This window comes from Marmota monax, unplaced genomic scaffold (genome assembly GCF_021218885.2).
Source record: "Marmota monax isolate L192 unplaced genomic scaffold, Marmota_monax_Labrador192_F-V1.1 WCK01_AAM20220418_F8-fsc00023, whole genome shotgun sequence".
NCBI classification, from domain to species: domain Eukaryota; kingdom Metazoa; phylum Chordata; class Mammalia; order Rodentia; family Sciuridae; genus Marmota; species Marmota monax.
In genome coordinates, this window is record NW_026692907.1 from 5,514,308 (window position 1) to 5,535,792 (window position 21,485).

At 44.7% G+C, this 21,485-nt stretch overlaps 1 protein-coding gene across 3 annotated transcripts in view; it reads right to left on the reverse strand.

Moving 5' to 3' along the window:
- The window catches only part of Dab1 (DAB adaptor protein 1), a 1,164,537-nt gene that overhangs the window by 31,335 nt on the left and 1,111,717 nt on the right, over nucleotides 1–21,485 (reverse strand). For 2 of the 3 annotated variants that reach the window (XM_058581502.1, XM_046451102.2), the window contains 2 exons: nucleotides 5,030–5,080; nucleotides 4,890–4,937 (listed from right to left, as the gene is read on the reverse strand). The exons of the other annotated variant lie outside the window; for it this stretch is intronic. In XM_058581502.1, coding sequence (XP_058437485.1) covers nucleotides 4,890–4,937; nucleotides 5,030–5,080 — 99 coding nt within the window. The remainder of the gene's footprint in view (nucleotides 1–4,889; nucleotides 4,938–5,029; nucleotides 5,081–21,485) is intronic. 3 annotated transcript variants of the gene reach the window in all.

The window sequence follows — 21,485 nt, forward strand, 5'->3', positions numbered from 1 at the left end:
CGGTCTGCTTTAACAGTATAAGAAACCTCGCTCTCCTTGGTCCTGATTGTACGGATGGTAAGCCCAGTCAGTCAGTACTGGACCTTTTGATCCCCAAAGCAACACCTCAGATCACACCCATCATGCAGAGCAGGAGAACCAAGACTTGCTGCAGAGTATCTGGCTGTTTATCCAGCCTTGGTCAGTGTCACCCACTATTCACCTCCCATGGATTATAATCTTATCACTTCACAATTGTCCACCATCACATGCCAGCGCTGCCCCCTCTCCAGCAGATAAAGGTGGGCAGCGGTTCCATCGCTGGTTTTCCTGTCCTACACATACACAATGTCTTCCATGTGTAAGGACACCAGGGATGACCTCACGGTCACTTCTTAGTAAATGTTCCCAACAACACTAACCCTGACAGGTAGAAAGCATCATCCCCATTTTTGCTGATGAATAAATGGATTCTCACAGGGGTGACATCAAGGTCACAGGTCAAGTTTTGGCATTTTCTGCATCTAGAGCATGCAGCCAAATATGTAGTTCCTGAAAGAGTCTATCTCTGGGATAAAAAAAAAAAAAAAAACATAGTTGGAGGAAAAGAAAACATTTCATTCTAATACCAGGAAGGGCATCAAAACAGCATATACATCATCAATCACTACCAGAAACTTTGCTCCAGGAGACACTGTATCTATCATCTGTCCTCCTGCCCATCACACAGAAACACCCAAGCAAGGCTGGCCAGAGCAGCAGAAGAAACCCTTTAAGATACACGTAGAAATAGATCTGCATCTACTTCCAGCTTCAGAGATGGCAGAAAGCGTCTGGCCAAGAACCAAGTGGCCTGACTTAATTAAAAGAAGGACATAATCACATGCTTTGTGCAAATCTGTCCACTGAGGAAACACCACTTTCCACTCATCTTCAGATCTTAAGTGATAGCTTCTAATTGAGGAAAGCTAAAATCACCAGTAATAGATGGCACAGGGAGAGTCCAATGGCCCTGCCATCTAGGTCCCCTGCATGCAAATTATGCTCTACCAAGTCCTTGCTGGAGCTCTGGAGTTCACACAAAGAAAGAGATATTCTTTGTTCCTGACAAGTGGGCTCTGGGCTCAGAAAAAGGTCCCATGTCTGGGGATATACTGCCATGGTATCTTTCCAACTTCTGCAGTATCTTAGAGCTACAACTCCCTACATGGAGGATAAAGATGATAAACTCCTCTCCATACTTACTGACAACAGTACAGGCTGAGCATAGCTAATCCGAACTTCCCAAATCCAAAATGCTCTAAAATACAAAGCTTTCTGAGCACTGACATAGAGTCACAGGTGAAATATCCCACCCTTTACCCCATGTGATGCGCTGCGGTCAAAACACAGGGTCACAGAAGATACCGGATAAAATATTTTTAGGCTGTGTGTGTATAATGTTTATGAAACAAATGAATTCTCTGTTTAGACTTGAGTTCCATCCCTAAGATATTTCATTAAGCATGCCAATATTCTCAAATCAAGAACAATCCAAAATCGGCAACATACCCGGTGGCAGGCATATTCGTTAAGGGACTCAACTTCTAGCAGATGGACTTGCTTTGAAGTTTGGCTAAGCCTGATTCAAAAGGCACAGAAACTTTCTGCTGGAAGGGAAGAAGCTTAGCCTTCTTTGTTGAGTCATTTTCAATCCTTCTCCTTGGGCTTTTGGATTGAACAATAGAGCCTGGTGCACAGGAGGGTCCCCTAAGTATTAATTTTCTTTTTAACCACACAGTGGGTTTTTTTCCCCTTTTCTATAGACATTAAACAAGAGATGGGTGCTAGGTGCCATGTGAGGTGCTGGGGGCATAATAAAGAGAAATGCCAACCAAGTCCCAAGCTCCTGGGAATTTATAGTCTGCTGGGGACAGTCATCTATAGATGCATATCCTTTTAAGGGGGACTGGAAGGATTGACAACAGATTTCCAGGGCACATGGGAGCATGCAGAAGACTGAGCCCAGCTCGAGCAAATACATTTAGGAAGGGTTTTCCAAAGGGAAAGCCCAGAACTGAATCTCACAGGAAAAGAGCCACAAGCCAGGAAAGAAGGAAGAGGAGGGGGCTTCCCCAAGGAGCACGCAGGTGGCAGAGCAGCAGTTTGGTGTTCCCTGCATGAAGGTGGGGAGAGGAGGTTGGTGTGTGGACGGGGCAACGTGATGGTGGGACTTTGTGCATTTCGGTATTTCCTGCTGACTTTACTAACAGGATTCCCTCTCAGGGGGTAGCAGCCCAGCAGCTGATGGAATGGGGTGGCTGGCATGCTGGGTGCTCTCCCAAATCTGGAGGGAACCTTGGGGCTTTTCGTGGGTTAGCCTTCTTCAGCATGTTAGTAATATCTCATATGATTTGGTGAAACTGTGCCAGTTCTTTCAACTCCCTTCCAACGTCCTAAAAGGGCTAATTCTACCTGATGAATTTACATGTAGCTTCCAGGCTTCGTTGCGATTGGAACTTGACGCTTTTAAAATGGCCCATAACGATTTTCAGTGTTTGGAAAATATTAAAATGAAGTTAATAATTAAGTCACATGATTTACATTTCAAGTGTGGCATACTTTTACTAACATTATAAATATAATTTATTGGCTAATTTTCTCCTTAAGCACAACTTTTAAAATAACCTTCCTCCTTGAGATATAGGCGCTCCTCTTGCCAGATGATTTTCACTCAAGGATTAAACGAGAAAAACATGGAGAGGCATAAAACATAGATTGTTATTTCGTTCCATTGGATTTGCTGTTTAAATAGAACCCTGAGTTAATTAAATTTTATAGAAAAAGGAGATTCTTGGGCTATAAAATTAAAAATAATCCAAATAACCATGTCTGATGCAGAACCTGGGATAATATCTATTTTCACAGCCCTCCTCCCCACATGAACTCCAGTCCTTGTATTTGTAACCTAATAAAAACCATGTTCCATCTGAAAATATTGTCCTAATTAATCATTTTTAAGGCCCCAAGAGAATAAAACTAACTGTTTACATTTGTAAAATGCTTTATGGCTTACAAGACACTTTTTAGCACATTATCCTTTTGGACGCTCTGAGCCGTATGCAGTCGGCAGCACAGGACCATGGCCACTGCTGGCCCCAGGCAGCCTTGACAGAAGGTCAAGCACTACTAAACGACATACCCTCTGATCGGAGGCCAGGGTTCCTAAGAGATCTGCAATGATGGGCCTCCATTGAAGCATCTGGAGGGTCAATGCAAGGTCCTGCTCACCCCAGAGGAAGGCCTTTTCACCAAAGGCACCTCAGATATTATCCGGCAGAGAGATCTAGCTGTAGAGGGCAGACTTGGTCCCCTCTTTGGGCTGCTAGATATTTCCAGGTATATACAGAGGGACACTGGAAGCTGCCAAGGGCAGTGAAGGAAATGAGAAGGAGCCAGATGTTTAGGAGGTGCCCTTCGACATCTCTATGAGGTCTGTCCCTTTCCCAGACATTCTTTGATATGAACAGGTGAGGATTCCCCAGAGTATCTGGAGCACTATGCAACTGCTGCTCAAGATTGCTCTCCCGATCCTTCTGTTGCAACTAGACCACTAGGACCTCCTGAGGAGAAATATGAAGGCACCACTGAATGTGACCCCCAAGACATTCGCATAGACCTGTTCCCTAGGTTTTGGCATCCGAAGCTCCATGAGACCCTTTAGGTAGCAAAGGTATAGGAGTTCCTGTCACGCATCAGCTACTGTGTGTGCGTCCAGAGTAAAGGACCAAGACCACAAGCCTTGCTTGAGGCCATGAGTTGGCTGTTTTATGGAAAGACAGACCTACAGACACAGTCAATGCAGTGCTGTGGAGGACAGAACCCAGGAGGCTGTGAAAGAAAAGGCTGTCCCAGGGCATTTGGACATGGCCTTCCTCCTTCCTAGAGCGCTCACCCATGCCTTCTCCCATTGTCTTTCCTGTCCATCTTCCAGAACACAAATTAGAACATGATTTTTTTTTCTGGGAAGTTGTTTCCTAACTCAATTTGTACCCCGCCCCATTGCGCAGAACAGCTTATCTGGCCCTCAGTGGTTCTCTGGCTTGGGTGACAGGGACATCACTTGGAGAAAAATTGCTGCTGCCTAGCCCCACCCTGGAGATACTGAATTAATTGGGGTGAGGAATAATCTAGTCAACAGAACACTGAAAGCTCTTCCAGTCATTCTAAATTGCTGCCACGGTTGACAATCCTTGTATTAGAGGCTTCTGAACACCTGGTGTTCAGGAGCGATAATGCTCACTGGCCTGGCCTTCAACCAATCTGAGCAAACACTGGCTGCACGCCAGCCCATCTATACCAGGGCATGTACTTGGTGGAGAGTGGCCCTGCCTCTACTGAGTTTCTAAGAGTGTCCTGGGCAGGTCTTCCGTACGTATCTGAATTCCTAGGCTGCTAGGCTAGGATACACCAGGGAGGCTGCTCTACCCTGCCCTGCCCTGCACCACCCTATCCTAAACTGCCTTCTTTCCCCCTTCCCTATCCTCTACTCCCCTTCCCTGCCTCTCCCTGCCCTCTGCAATGATGTACCAAGTCACACCACGACATTCTTGAGCACAGCGCTGTGTCTTCCTCTCTCTTTCCCTTTAAAGTCTGTCAGAATGTCTGGGATGTAACAGGAGCTTCCAAAATTCATGGAATGAGAAGAAGAGGTGTCACCTCCTCTCCAAGGCACTATCCCCTTACAGGTGTGCACACATGTATATGCAAGCTCACTTTCTGACCTCATGCAGGCCCCGCCCACAGTCTTCCTGTGAAGATTAGACAGGTCCCGACTGGAGCCGTGGGGTGCAGAGCCCGCCGTTCGTGCAATTCAATATGAAATGCACGAGAATGACCACGGAGGGTCGGCAGGAGCCTCAGGGCCTTACCTTGGTGACCTCAAAAATCTCATCAAAGTCCACCGACGGGTGTCTGTTCTGTAACCACAAGGCAATGGCTGATGAGCATGAAATGAGTGATGGCACAGAGACACACAACAATCAACGTGACAGGGCCCGCTCCTCCTTACCGGCGAGGCTGCAGCAAACCGTTCTTCAAAATCCTCAAACGGGTGGCTGTTCTGAAAGCGCAAGGGATGATGAATGAGGATGAAGTGAATGACACACAAATGACATGGATTTATGAGTTTAATGATGACGGCGTCGATGGTTTACACTCCTACGGTCTCGGGGCGGGAGCTGTTGCCAATGTACTGTGAAGATCCTGGGAGATGCTTCCAGCCAAAGCAGATGATAAAATACCAGTTGAAAGTCCACCTTCCTGCACACGCAGGCACCACCCAGCCCGCCTGGCAGTGGCTGTCGATAGAGTGAGATGCTGATACTTAAGATTTTTCTCTTAAGAAGAAAATGCCATTCTGTGCTTTAGCCAAACTTCACTCTGCAGCATAGCTTTGCCTGTGCCACTGTACATGTCCTCTCTGCCCAAACGCTGCTCTCCTCACCTCTGCAAGCTCATTGCTCACCAAATTCCTGCAGCCCTGCCGAAAAGCACCTCTAGCATGAAGAATTACTCGATTCCTTGAGCTGAAAATCCTCCTCCAAAAACCCTCAGCTGGGTGCTCCCTCAAGCAGGGACCGTGGGGTATTTAATCCCCAGCCCCCAACAGCTGCCCGAGGGTCTAGCACATGCTCAACGTATGTGAATGAATGTATGTCTTAGAAGTAACTGGCAGTTGGCCAAATCTAATTGTTCTCTTAACTTTCTATTTTACTATTTATATTATATGTTACAGATAATACCTATATCTCATATCCATGTATATTTTAATGAACACATTTTGGTCCATATGTACAAGCTAATTATTCTTTGGATGGTTTCCAAGTAGTATAACATTAATGTAAATCCACAAATATTGGCATTAAAATGGAGCTATTATGCAGGAACAGAAATAGCTGCATCAATTCCTAATTTTGAGGGGAGCTTGGTTGGCAGTGGAAGAGTGGGGAGACTATTACCTACCTTCTTACAATACTTCTCATTGGCTAGAAACCACTTCCACCCTGTTTGTAGAAAGCGTGACTGTCCCTCAGCCCCAGTTACAGGATGCAGAGGGAACAGGGGAGCCAATGTGCCCACGACTACATCACAGGGCCTCAGGCCCCATGAGTCCTGCCCTCGGCCACCTGTTTCTACCAGGCACTGGTTCACCATGACCTAGCTGTGACTTCAATGAGCTGAAAAGCCACCACATTAAAATAACCCCCATTACTGTTTGGTCAGACGTGGGGCGTGGTGGTGAGACTGTATTAGTCTAAGTGATCCTGAAATCTACCGTGTGGCCTAAAAGGTTAAGGTTGTGTCGCTACATCCTTTATAAATTCCCACACTTCTAGGGATTTATGGCAGGGCCCCTACCAACTAGCTCTGGGTCATAACTTTTAATAAAAACATTTTTTAGTGTCCAAAATCTCATTACATCTGTCCAATATAAAAAAGCAAATGGCTTCAGAGCATGATGGATGAATTAAATAAATTTGAAAAACAGCCCGTGGTGGAGTCTCATAAAAACCTCACCAGGTCCCACATAATGAAAATGTGGGAGGATCACCAGCGTCGGCGTGAGCCTGTCACCTTCCTGGTGACAGAAGAGGTGGCCTTTGGTGAGGGGCAGAGCTGAAGTGTGATGGGCGATTTTTACAAGTTCTGATGAAGTGTGGTTTGAGTGACACTTTGGAGCCACACAGATGTGGACCAAGTCCTGTTCACGCTACTTCCTGGCCCCGTGACCCTGAATGAGGCCATTAGTCTCAGTTTTCTCACTTCTAAAGTGGGGCTGGTAATGATGCCTCCCTGTCTAGTTTATTGAGAGGATTAACTGAATTGTGTGTGCACTCTTGGTTGGTGTTAGGCACATAGTAAATGCTCAATAAAAAGTAGCCATTATTTTGTATCTTACCCAGTTTTTTTGGTTCATTTTAAAAAGGGACACACACATAGGTTTTAATGTTAGGAACTATTATTAATGTTGAAAATAGAAGAAGAAACAAAAATCTTTCTGGACACTCCACTTTAGAAACCTCTTCCATTCAGAAGCACAGGCCAGACCCTATGTGACAGGATGCCTAACACTGCTGGGCTTTCCAGCTTCAGTGCTGAACTGTGCACTTCATTCACAACCCCTCGCCCTCTCTCTTGTCTTGCTCCTGGCTGCAGTCCTGCCTGACCATATTCCTCCCATCTGTATCTTTTGTTCCAGGGGCTATGTTACCTTACTGCTCTCTCTGGCTTGGTCATTGCCCAGCGCTCCTTTCTTCTGTCTGGGCAACCTTTGGTGATGGCAGTGCCCTTGATCCAGCCAGGGCAAGATCCTTCCAGCCAGTGCACCTTTCCCTAGATGGGTCTTATGGTTCCCTGGGCCCCGCCACCCCTGCCCCACATCCCCAACTCTTGCCTTGCCCACACCTACCACTAGAGTTTCAGTTCATTTATATTCAAGTCTGAGTGCTTCTTCTAATAGATAGATATGTTTTTCATACTATCAGAGCATGCACATAGCTTTCTGTTTCACTTTTGTACACTCAACACGATGTCAAATGTACCCACAACTTCAGCTTCCAACGAGGGAATTTAAAAGAAGATATTTTCCTGTGTTGTTTCGATACAGTTCTACTCTGAATCTTCATGAAGACACTGAGATAAAGTTCCCATGAGGAGGTTCCCTTCCCATAATCTCTTCTTGAAGCAGGAGGGACACTATCGCTCCATAACCAGCGAAGGTAACTAGCGAGACCAGATTGATGCTCCTCTTTCAGCAAAAATGACAGTGGATGAGATGGGAACTGGGGTGCAAATATCAAAAAGGATGAATACTTACTTAGAGCTTCCAAGTCAGAAATGTGCTGTGGTTCTTGGCCACACAGTACAACCCCTTGGGGGAGCCTTCATGAGATTCCTGGTGCCTGCCACCACCAGAGATTTGTACTCCGTGGGTGCTGGCTCCAGGAGCCTTTAAAAGCTCCCCAGGTGATGCTAATGTGCAGCCAGCTTTGTGAATTACTGTGCTGGGGAATGAACTCTCTGTAGGAATAATCAGCGAACGTCCTACTGGGAAAACTGAAAGCATCTTGATTGATTAGGTAATTGATTAATTAATTCTTCAACAAAATGTTCTCTGGGTGCTTTGCACATGCATGTCCTGGAGATTCAACAATACACAACACTCTGTCTCATCAGCTAAGATACATCGTCATTGCAATATGGGGGTGGACAGGATGGGGTGAAAGGGGATATAAGGCTACTAGATCTAAGCTCTGAACTCAGACCCAGGGTGCAAAGCATTGATTCAATTACCCATTTAGAAGGCTCAGGAGAAATGGATTAACTTAGGTGATTGCTAACTGCACTAAGATGTGTCTTATTAAGGACACCTAGTGATTCCAGGCATTCAAGTGCATGTTATCTTTTCCTAGTGAATGATTTAACAAGCAAGGCACATGCTAATGAAGCCTAATTCCTTCTGGTCTATGGAGCAGCTTATGTTTTGTCACCTTTAGCCATGAGTAAACAGCCACTTTCGTACTGTTTGGCAACTGAAGAACAAAGATGACAGGTAAAGATGGGGGACAAAAACTATGATATTGATCAGTGGCTTCTCCCTAGAGCAGCGCTGTCCAACAGAGCTATCCATGATGAGGGAAAGCTCTTGGTCTTGTGCAACATGGTAGGAGCCACATGTGGCTTTTGAGCACTTCAAATATGGCTAGTGTGACCGATGAACTGAATTGTCAATTTTATTTTGTTTTAATCAGTTTCAATTCAAACAGCCACATGTGACTAGGGTATAAGACAGCACAACTCTAGATAAAACATGTTAACAAAGTAGATCAAACAAACTTCCAGTGATTGGGTGCTTCCCAAATACTAGACCTATGCCTTCCTCCAACATCCCCAGCTATTCTTTTAAGGAATATTACACATTTGCATTGACTGGAATTAAACTGAGTGGAGAATTAAATTCTTTGCTGTCTAGACAGTACCAGGAAATCAGATTCAGTTTGCAAAAACAGCAACCACCTTCTGGATATGAAGTTTTTTCCTTCAATTGCCTGGGCCTGAGTTAGATCCAGATAGTTGTAGGGCTTTTTAAAGAAAATTAAGATCATGTTTCAAGTGTAAATTCATGAAACCCCATCATCACTCAAACGAAACAGAATCCTATGTGATTTCCAAGCATCCTGGACCTCCTGAGATGTGGAGGAAAGTCCTTGATATGGACTTTCTTAATTTGAACAGAAGGTCAGGAAGTGGACACTGGTGAAAGAAATGTGCTGGTGTATTAGTCAGGCACTGCAAGAAGGGCAGGGGATAGTGGACAAAACTCAGGGCATTAAGCTCACCTGATGGCTAAAGAGAATGAATGAGGGGGGGCCTCTGGGTGAAGACTCCGACCCTGCAGTCTGGCCTTTCTAACTTTTCATCTCAAGGAAACCAAACTGTCAAGAAGATCAACTGGCTTTTGCATTAGTCAGTTTTTCATCACTGTGACCAAAGGACCTGACAAGAACAACTTAGAGGAGAAAAAGTTCCTTTTCAGCTCACAGTTTCAGAGGTTCAGGTCATGGTCAGCCAACTCCACTGTTGTTCTAAAGTGAGGCAGAACAACATGGCTGAAGGACATAGCAGAGGAACGCTGCTCATTTTGTGGCAGTCGGGAAGGGGGGAGAGAGAGAGAGAGAGAGCGAGAGAGAGAGAGAGAGAGAGAGAGAGAGAGAGAAAGAGAGAGAGAGGGAGGGAGAGAGGGAGGGAGGGAGGGAGGGAGGACACTCAAAGAGCCAAGGTCAAGATATAATCCACAAAAGCATGCCCCAGTGACCACACCCTACCTGCCCATAGTTACTACCCAAAAGTCCATTCAAATTATGAACCCATCAAATGGATTAATCCACTGATAAGGTTACAACTCTCTTAACTGTCTCACCTCTGAACATTGTTGATGCCTAACATGAGTTTTTCAGGTGAAAGCTTGTATCCAAACCCTAAAAGCTGGTAATTGAAAACACTGGACACCTTAAAAGTGAGAAACAAAATGTTTTAAAAAGAGAGAGAAATGGAAAGTAAAAAGTGGGGAACTAAATTTCTGAGTTCAAAGCAACGCTCCATCACTGGCATCTCCTTGGGTCCACACCTTCACTGCTTGAGCCTCATTTTTCTCTGCAAAATAGGGATGATGATGCTTACGGTGTAGGCTTGGTGAGAGGAAGGGGAAGAAGACTGGTGTGCACAAACACAGCACAGCAACTGACAGAGTCAAGTCCCAGTGGACCTTAGCTCCCTTTCCACAGTTAAGTAGGGGAAGAATGGAAGAAGTGGGGGAGGAGGGAGGAAATAAAGGAAAGGAAGACGGGGAAAGAGACAAAGGAGGGAGGAAGGAGAGCTATGGAATGATTTACTTGGTGGGTGCCATGGCTTGAATGTGTCTTATGTGCCCCCCTAGAAGAGCCTCCCAAGTGGTGATACTGAGAGGTGGTGGAACCTTATAGGAGATGGACCTTAGGTCACGGGGTGTGACATATTTCTTTCTTTTGTTCTTTTCCTTTTTTTTTTTTTGGTGGTGCTGGGGATGTGAGATATTTCTTGTGCAATCCCTTTGGTAGTTCCTGTGTGAACTCTTGAGTTGTTGAGAGAGGGCTGTTATAAAAGGAGCAAGCCTGCCCATGGCTGTCCCTGTTCCAGATGTGACTTCTCCCTCTGACATCTACTTTTGCCATTGCCAGTTGCTGTTGAGCTTGGGATCCTCACTGGAACTGAGCCAATGCAGGTGCCATGGCCTGAAACCTCCCAAACTATGAGTTGTACAAACCCTTCCTCTTTATAAGGTTAGCTGCCTCCAGTATTTCATTATAGTATTGCAAAGCTGACTAACAGAGTGGGTGAGGGAAAGCTGTGGTAGAAGCATGTGAAACACTGGTCCAGGGAAAGGGGAAAATGACCTGGAGAAGGAAATGAAGTGCAATGGGGTCTTTCCAGAGCAGACACTGCAGCACCCCTGCTCAAGAGCTTCCCAATTTTCAACATGAGCAAGGCTGTTTTTCTGGATGTTTGCCCAGTCACTCTGCCTCTACCCCTGCTGCTCTCCATGCCCTCCACCCCTTTCCATCCCTTACCCCTAATTTAGAACTCAGTCAGTGACTCCACATTCTTATGCTCAGATTTTCTAAAACATATCCATTATTTTTTTGAAAATATCCATGAGGATGAGGTTGGCGGCAGGATTTGCAGGTTGCTGCGGATTATGCAATGAGGTACCCATAGCTAAAATACAAATGGCTAAATAAATTTGATCTGGGAAAGAGCTGTTACAAAGGTCAGGCAATGCTGACTGTGATGCCTGAGAAATGACGGCGCTACTGTTCAGGATCATGGTGCTCACGTGCTTATGCCTGGCCTAAGACAGTGAGACCGTCATTTGTTAATGCCATGCCTATCTATTAAGCATCTAGGGGCCCAGTTTTGTCTTTCTATTGCATGAGGAGGAAAGAAAACAGGTGATTATCATATAGGTGGTGTTATAAAAGGATGATTCATGGAAAACCATTTGTCTTTAGTGTATGGTTTTAAGAATAACAACATGGTTTACACTAATAGTGGTAATGTCTTTTATATAATCATCATCATCATCATCATCATCATTGTAAAACACCAAGTACCCAGCCCAATCTTGTCGAGTCAGGAAAGCTGAAAGCAGGAGAGATTTAAGAGGGTAGCAGTAGTCTGTTGGGATTTGACAGTAGCAGTGCTGTTGTCAGAAGGACAGGGCAGTAATCATAAAAATACAGATGATGATACAGCTATTTCTATGATTATAGACAAGATGGGGCCAGGGATGGGAGTTTCAAAGAAACACTGAAAATCCCAGAATGGCCATAGTGCTGTGTACAAATGCTGGAAACGCCTGCATCCTTACACATACATATCCTTAAACATACCTGGGCTCTACATTCTGGTCCCAATCCAAGGTCTCATCCCAAAGATCTGACATTTGACAAGGAGGATTTTAGGGTTTGGTACTCCTTCCCTCCTGCAGCTCCCGTGTCAGGGGAGGGGGCAGCCTGCAAGACGGCTCTGCTTTTCAGTGGTTTTTCAGTGAACAGACAGATCTGCACAGGTATAAATAAATACAGGAAACTAGAAACCAAAGGGGAATGGTTTTCAAAAGCTTGCAATAATTTGTTTTTAATTATCTCTTTCCTTTCTCTCTTCTCCTTTTAAAAACCTATCATTGTAGTTCTACATTAGCAAAAATTCAAGGATTTTTTAAAAAACTCCTAACAAGATCTGGCATCAGTTCAGTACTTTGAAAAGGGAGTGAATCAGATCACAGTGATGTGAAATCGGCTCCTGACAGCCGCTGACAGGAGCCCCGCACACTTTTTGGGAGGAGGGCAGGGTGCTTCTCGGAGAGTCAGTCTCTTCCCTTGCTGGTGCGCCTTCTTGGAGAGGCCACCGCTGTGGTCCAGATGGCACCCAAACGGCAACAAGAAATATTGGATGGAGTTGAAATTAAGCGAGAGTAGCAGAGGCTCATGCAAATGTGGAGCAAATCAGAGGCAGTCACAAATGCAGGGATGTCACAGCAAAGGGAAAAATATTCCGAGGGCTTTGCCTGCTGCTCTGACAGCCGTTCCCTGCAAAATGTTTTTCTTTTGCTTCTCTAGAGGAATGCAGATTTTACAAACTTAGGCATGCATTGCTTTATTTACTTCTTCCTTCCTGGATACAATTATCAAGGCATGAATTTAATAATTAATATACTTCTCCCGAGTGCCCACTATGAACAAGGCCCTGGGCCAGTTCTAGGAGGACTTGGAGCTGTCCAAGACTTGTCATAGTCAAGCTAGGGAAACAGGAAAAGACTAATTGAATCAGGGTGCAAGGTGTGTCACAGCTAGGGTACATTGAGCATTTCTGTAGTGCATGGACCATGTTCAGTGCTGCAAAATTATTCACTGAACTGATCAAAGACCACACCATTGTGAATAGCCAGAGAAAGCACTCTGATGTCATATGAATAGAACACGACGAGTTCATTCAGTCTTTGAATTTTTCTTTGCCATGACATGAGTGAAATGTCCATCTCATAAGACTTTGTTGAAAAATACCCAGGATAAGACACAGGTGACAGATCAGGATGGTGACCAGCACACAGTCAGACCTCCATTTCTGCCTGCTTGTTGGGGTCATATATGAAGTCAACAACTCATCAGATTATCATTCAGGAATATAAAGATTTTTGTAGCACATATTTGACGACATTTTGAAATGTTTTAGGACCTGCAGAAGAGACTATGGAAATCTCAAGCCCATATATATTTTTTTTCAATGAAGATACTAAGGCCTCTAACTTTCTCAAAGTCCTGACAATATAAGTGGCAGATTTGGGATGGCATGCTGGGTTCCCAGCTCCTAGTCTAGTTCCTTTTTCACTCCATTATGATTCCTCTAACAGTTGTAGGTTCAGAGAAGAAAGGGATAATTCAGAGCAGAGAAACCTGGCTCATGCTTCAACACAAAAAATGGAGGGAACAAGGAAACCCTGGGTCACTTAAAGGGAGGACAATGAGAAAATTGCTACTTACAGCATTCTGAGAATCAATGAGGCAATATTCACCAACAGACCAGAATCCGAAGACAGCCTGAAGGTTTGAAGTCCAGAGGGCATCTGGGAGAGTGCTGTCCTCAACTGTCTCTGATTGTTTGCTCAACTTACAAAGTTCATAACGTTGTGTCATAATTTCATCAGCCCTCTTAACAGTTCTGTAATATATTTTTTACCCTTTGAGAACTTGACAGAAGGTATAACCTTCAACTGGTTGTCTTTTCCACCCACATTCATTGAGATAACTATAACACATCCCTAGAAACTTGGATCGGGTCACATGTCAAAGTCTTCCTCTATGAACCCTGGGATAGATGAAGATGATACTGAGTATCACACATGTCCAATTATAACGCTGATCACCTCAAGACTAAGACCTTGTAAGTTCCTTGTATGAGAAACTGTCTTAATCATTTCTGTATTCCAAACTCCTCCATATCCCCGTGGTTAGTACAGAGAGGAAGATTATATGGAATTGATACATTTAAAAAAATGTAAAGAATAAATGGATGAACTAGCTTATACAATAGAATGGAAAAGTGAACAGGAAGAAACTTGGTGACAGCATGACTTATTATCTGGAGGGTATGGTGGTCCATATGGTGTTTTCAAATGCTCGGCATAGATGTGCACTTGTGTGTGTGTGCATGCACACACATGCACACACACATGTTCACAGAGACTTGGCATTTGCTATTAAAAATTCCAGAAAGAATATCATATCCCTCCTGTCATTTGACCTAATAGGGTCTCACAATTAGGGTAAATGGTCCTAGTTCTATTTTTGAAAATACCAGGAAGAAGTTTCAAGAAAAGTTGTAAGATCAGAGGTATGCCACATTTCTAGTCCTTGTAATGGCTGTAAAACATGTTTGTCTGAGCCCTTCAAGATTTTTCCATTAGTGAGTCCTATCAGTGGATCAAAGATGGCAGAAATATGAGACATTCTTCACTACTAGAAGTCTGACCAGTATCTAATCTTATCACTACTTTGGTTGCTAGCAATTGAACGGATTGTATCCTAAATGTGTTGGTTTCTCAAATTTAGCATGTCCAAGGAACTTTTAATCATCCAAAACCTATTCTTGTCTTCTGGTTTCTATAAAGGCCACCAACAGAAATCTATTTGTTAAAGCCTCAAATGTACAAGTTACTTGAGTTTCTGTCACTATAACAAAATACCTGTGATAATCAACTGATAAAAATAGGTCTATGTTGGCTCAAAGTTGTGGCGGTTCTAGTCCATGATTGGATGGTGCCACTGCTTTGGCAAGAAGTGAGAAATCCCATCATGGCAGGATTGCCCAGTGTAAAACCACTCACTTGCCTCATATCCAGGAAGCAAGAGGAGAAAGAAGAGACCAGCATCCAACAGTCCCCTTCTAGGGCATGTCCCGGTGATCTACAGATCTCCTGCTAGGCCCCATTTCTTAAAAACGGCACCACCTCTCAGTAGCACCACCCTGGGGACCAGGAGTTTAACATGTGAACTTCTGGAGGACATTCAACATCCAAACTATCACACTATTCCAGATTCCTCCTCTCCCACACTGTGACCATCAGTCACTGAAGGAGAAATACTGATTCTCTTGCTAGAGTGTATCCCAAATCTGTCGGTCTCCCTCCTTCTCCTCTGCAGCATTCTCTTTGCCCAGATTACTGCTTGCACTCGAATCTCTGCTTAAGTTCATCTTCTATGGAACAGACAGAATGATCTTAAAACATACCAGATCATATCTTCCATTGCACTTGGAATATCTTCCAACCACTTTCCCAGCACCTATGAGATGGCCCACATGCTGGCTGCCCCCTCTCCACCCCAGTCATCTCCATTATTCTTCTCCTTCCCATCATGCTCCAACCAACCTTGGTCTTCTCCTTCCCTGTTCCTCACAGACACTGAGCCATTCCTGGGTCAAGCTTTTGTCTTGCCTTCCCCTCTTCCTGGCACAGTCTCCATCTAATCAGTTGCTTCTCCTGATGCAGGTCTTGGCCCAGGGGGTCAACTCCTTTAGGAGACGTTCTGAGGCTATGCACCTAAATACCTGTGTACCAGGCTTTTGTCACATCACCTTGTTTGGTTCTGTTCTGAGCCCTCACTGCTCTGTTTGACTCTTTACTTATCTGTGGGTAGCCTTCCCCCATGGAGGGACCTAGATAAATATAAGAAGGAACATGGGATGGCTCAGATGGCCCCTGTGCCAAGCACAGTGCTCAACATCCAGTGGACATGAAATGATATTTGTGGAATGGGTGAAAGAAAGAATGCTTAAACAGAACCACCTAGACTGGTTCTAGGAGGTGCTGTCCAGTATTCTAGAAACTAGAGTTATTATAACAAAAGACACTTTGTGCATATGCCTACAGGAACAAGGGGACTCTGTTTTTGACACTTTGATGTCTGTGCTGTGGTCTCTGAGGACTATGCAGCTAGGATACGAAGATACATAATCAGTGAGATCTTACCAGGGACACCGAAAGCAGAGAGCCCTTTCTCCATGTGTTTACCATATCTGCTCTGTGAAAGCCTCTTTAAGTAAAGGAGTCCCTAGCTCCTTGGCTAGGTCATGAGTGGCCAAGATCATTATTTCTGGATTTGACAAATCAACACAAAGAAGCACAAACCATCTCTTCTGGACCAGAGAAAGGACAGGGTCCAGTAGTAGTATTAATACTTCCCTCTTCTTGGCCTGCAGGGATCCTAAGGGACAATGCTAATTACAGATAATTCTCAGATGGAACTTCCTGCATGTATACAGACATTTTTTTTGAGTGCTTTGGTGTCTTAACTCATTTTATTATCACAACAAATGTAGGGGCTACTTCCACTGAAGCAGAGAAGTGGGGGGGACCTTTGCCAGGGTCTCACAGCTAGTAAAGCATAGAGCTGGTATTTTCACCAAAGTGGGTTCTCTTTGTGAAACATGCCCACCATTTTGCTGTGGCGAGGAGGACAATGTAAGTTGAAGCAGATGTTACGCCTAGGGTGACTGGCAAGGGCTCTGGAGCCTGCCATGCCACAGTCCAGCCCAGTCCTCTCTGAAGAGCCATGGCCAGATCATGCTGTGCTGACACAGGGAGGGCAGAAGGGAGACAGGACTTCCTGGGTGACTGTGGCTTCAACAGCAACACAGAAACTGCCTGAGAGACAAGGCCATGGGACGGAAAACACAAGGAAAAACCCTGGAGTCTGGGCTCCATGTGATGGTGGGATAGAGGACTAATGCTAGGGATAAGGACAGCAATGTGGCCAACCTGCAGAAACCATGCTGTGCTGACAGAGCTCTATGATGAACAGGAAGATGGGAGGTGGAGACAGAATGTGTGGTAAAGAGCCAGAGTGAACGTCACTGTAACGGAGAAGCAGGGGGTTCGCCCTTCACAATCGGACTTCCCTTTTCCCTTCCCTTAGCATATCAATCTCCTTGGCCATAAAATGGAGAAAAATAAAATTGTCACATTAATTTAACAATATAAAATTAGTTCAGGGTCAAAATCGGGGTGTGGGGGGGGAGCTTTGTAAATCCCTCTTAATACATAAATACACACAAGCCTTATAAAAGCAGTTTAGATGTGATATCACAAATAGCTGTTAAGGCAACATGGGTTTTGCAGTCGCTGATCTAGACAGAACTTGTGATGCCCCAACACATCCCCTGGTTCCTGGGTAAGCCTCAGCACATGTGGCTTTCTAAGTTGCTGCAAAAAAACAAGTTTTGCTTCCTTCAATTTGGGACTGTAATATACATTTTCTTATTCCACAGGATCATTCATTTAGCTCTTGTTCTTTTTTTCTTTTTTTACCCTAGAGTTTGTTCATTACTCTTCTGTAACTGCTAATAATGACAGTTAGGGAGAAAGAACCTCAACATGATGATTTATCCAGAAAAGCTGAATTACTGTATCAAGAGAGAATGAACGTCGGTACCAATGGATATTTATGGGGAAAGTGTATATTACAGCTCTGCTCATTATGAGGCTGTGGTTAAGGTTCTGTGAATGTTAATGGTCTGTATTAGAGGATTAATGGCAGGTTCACAGCAGCAGCAGTTCACAGATAACCTGAATCACTTTTTCTTACCGTGCAACCCATCTTCAAGGGCTCTGATTGATGCCTGCCTAAGGAACAAGCCCAGTGGGCACCTGTGTCCGTGGAGAGTGTATCTTTCTCACTTCAGTATGGTGAGCATTATCGGCAAAGAGCTTCAGGAACAAGAAGATAGAAGCTCCTGCTTTCTATTTGAAATCTCAGGTATTCTCAAATTACAGGCAACCTGACCCAGTAGGAAGAAAGAACATTCACCAGCTTTGGACAGGGTGGCCCTAGATACTGTTGGTTGGCTTAAGACAGCTCATGTTTAAACCTATTGTTCTGACATAATTGTTAACAGCAAACCCTCTTTGCTTTCAGAAGTGCCCCAGTTTGGATAACAAACTAGGTCATTCTAGTTTTAGGGGGTCAAAGAGAGATGGGCTAGATTCTTAGTTGCGTTTCTTCTAACTGTGCTGAGTGGTTTAACCTCTCTGGCTTGCAATATCCTTTACAGTATAGAAGAGACCTACTTCTTAGCAGGCAGTTGGGGAAAGTCTTGAAATAGGATGTGAAGGACCTAGCACAGTCCCTTATTTGGTGGGGTGCTAGAAATTTGGCAGTTACCATTGTTCATCATCCCTGCCTATTAAGGACTGAATGTCTGTAAGCTCTTCCACAGATTCTCATGATGAGGACCACTTTCCAATGTGGCACTCATATTCTCTCCCCCCACCCCCACATGCAAGCACTTTGTGAGGACAAAGCAAGAGTTTTGTGGTCAACAACTCAAGGAAAGGGTTCTCACTAGGAATCAAGTCAGTCCAAACCCCGATATTGGACTTTCCAGCCTCTGGAACTGTAAGAACACTAACTTCTGTTGTTTAAGCCTCACAGTCCATGGTACTTTTCTCTGGTAGTACTGTAACTCTGGCGTTCTCCTACACAGAGCAGTCCTGACCTTGGCTTTTGAGTTAAACATCACCTGTTGAGATTATTGTTTGGGGCTCTACACACCAATCTCTCTCCTGCCTCCAGCAGACTGCACAAGCCCTGGTGACGGGCCAGGTCTCACTCATGCTCGGATCTCTTGAAGCATTTGGTATACTAAAAGGTGAGAATATGACTAACATTTATTGAGAACTTATTATGTGCCAGGCACTGCTATAAATGTCTCATGTGTGTGATTTCTGAAAAGAACTCTCTGAGGCAGGTAGCACAGCCATTATCCTCATTTAACAGGTGAACACATTGGAGGCATGGGGAAGTTAAAGGAAGTACATTGGAGGGAGAAAAATTTTAAAGCTCACTCATCAAACTGCATTACAATGCAACCTACCAGTTACAAGGTTATTCCAGGACACACACAACAGCCATGGCATCTCTTTTCTCATGCATTCCCCACAATGACTCAGGAAAGTAGTGCTCACAATCTTGTTACTGAGAATTCAACTGAGAAAGCAATTTTCCTGGAATCAGACAGCTAAGTAGTAAAGGCTCTAACTTCTATTATCCTATTATTGTTCATGCTATTTCTGTGGTTTTATATCCTCCCAAAGAGTAAACTCCAATACAATTAATTGTGAAAATTAAACATTAAATTTTTAATTCATGGATTAAATTGTAGAATAACCAAGGTTCAAGGTGGGAGACAGCTTGAGGATGTCTTCTTCTGACCTTCCAATTTTTCCCACCCATGGAATTAACTTGTGGGTTCCTCTGCACAGTAGTTTGTAACACTACCCTGAGTCTTTCCCTTCTAGAACTTTTGTCCTTCAAGAGACATACACCTGGTGGGTAAATTATGAAGATCAAACCCAGTAACAAGATTCAGCCACATCTCCTGTTTTGTCTGTTTCTATTGCAGACTACTGGCACATTTCATTTGAATAAAGATTCCTGGGCTTTATGAAAAGTTTGGAGACCACTCCTCCTGGGCCCAGGGACAGTATTGTAGCAGAGGAATCGTGACTATTGCTTTATCCAGAGGTGTTTTCCAACACATAACTGAGCAAACAAGACACACAGCAACAACATATACAACCACTGGTCTCCTCCCCCACTTATATTTGTAGACAGCAAATATTTTGTCCCCCATGTGATGTGAGGTGTCCCCCAAAAGCTCATGTGTAAGACAATGCAAGAAGGTTCAAGGGAGAAATGATTGGATTGTGAGAGTCTTAACCTAATCAGTGAATTAATCTCCTGATAGGGATCAACTGTGGTACGTGAAGCAGTAGGGTGTGGCTGGAGGAGGTGGGAATTGGGGGCATAGCTATAGGGTATATATTTGTATGTGGCAGGTGGAGACCTCTCTCTTTCTCTGCTTCCTAATCATCATGTGAGCTGCTTCCCTCTGCCACACTCTCCCGCCATGATGTTCTGCCTCACCTTGAGCCCTGAGCAATAGAACTGGCCTTCTATGGAATAAGACCTCTGAAACTGTGAGCCCTCTAATACACTTTACCTCTTCTATGATTGTTCTGGTTGGGTCCTTTTGTTACAGCAGTGAAAAAGCTGACTAAGACTTCCAGCTTCAGGAAAGATTCACCAGTGAGCTGCCCATGACTCTGCTTGACTCCATCAACGCTGCCCAGGTTCTCAACCTTGGAACAAAGGGCCAGATCCCATTCAAAGTGGTAATGTGACACAACCCAAGTGTGAATCATGGACTGAGGACAGAGAGGAAGATGAAAGGAATCATTGCTGCCTTTGGCCAGAACCAAACGAAAGCTGGTGGAAAGACTGATGGATACATGCTTTTTAAAGTTAGAGACACAGAGCCATATACATATGAGTGACAGACTGTAGCAGAGGAGACAGGGCGCTAGGTCCTTGTCATTTTGTAACCTGACTGCCTAAAGCTCATCACCTCAAAGGTAGCTTAGATTCCAGGTCTGCGTCACCCCCACATGAGCAAGACCTTCCATCCATACCCCAGTTATCCTTTCACATCCATTTGTCCCCTACCACCTCTCTGCTCGTCTGCACCCACAGTGGCCCTTGCTTGTGCACCTCTTGATCTCTTTGCCCTAAGACTCGATCTTGCCCTTCCTGTATCACAGGGGCTGATCCCTGTAAATGCCAATGCCAACTCATTTCCACTTAGATTTGGTCAACAGGAGGCAGTGGTTGGAAACTGGATCATAGGAAGAAGGAAGATGGTGGATTTCTTTTTAGCTCTCTCTAGGCAATATTTCTACACTGGCTGAGTCTTCTTGTGGGTTCTTCTATCAGGCAGCCCCTTGTCATGGTACCAACTCCGCTGGACATCTTCCTCTGTGGCCCCAGTGTCTGTGGGCAGCCCAAACTCTTGGCTCAGCTAACACAACCTCCTGCTTTTGTCCTTCTAACCTAGCGGTGGTAGCCACTTCTATTACTGATCTGAGTTGCTCTCTGTCCCTGTTCTAACTCTACTCTGCTCTCTTGACCCCACTGTAACTAGTCCCCACATTAAATTTCCCCTATTAAACTACCTGGCAGGCATTCTATTTTCTAGACTCTCCTGATAGTTGCACTTAGATAATTCCATTAGCTTTTTAATGGTCTCCCCACCTGCTAAGCCACCTGCCACAGATCACCAGAATGATATGGAGGAACACACCTCTAATGGTGACACTCTACCACCCCACAGCAGAGTCTTCCCAGCGGATCCCAGTGGCTCAGCACACTCCAGGCCCTTTTGCTTGTGGGGGTTTCCCTTCTCATCCTTGTCTTCTGCTCCCCCGAGGCATCCTGAGGCCCCGCCACTCCAGACTGCTCATCCGCCTCTGGCATGGTGAGGCTTTTAATCATTCAGTCCCCATTTCCTGAACACTGTTCCTCCCTCTCCAGTGA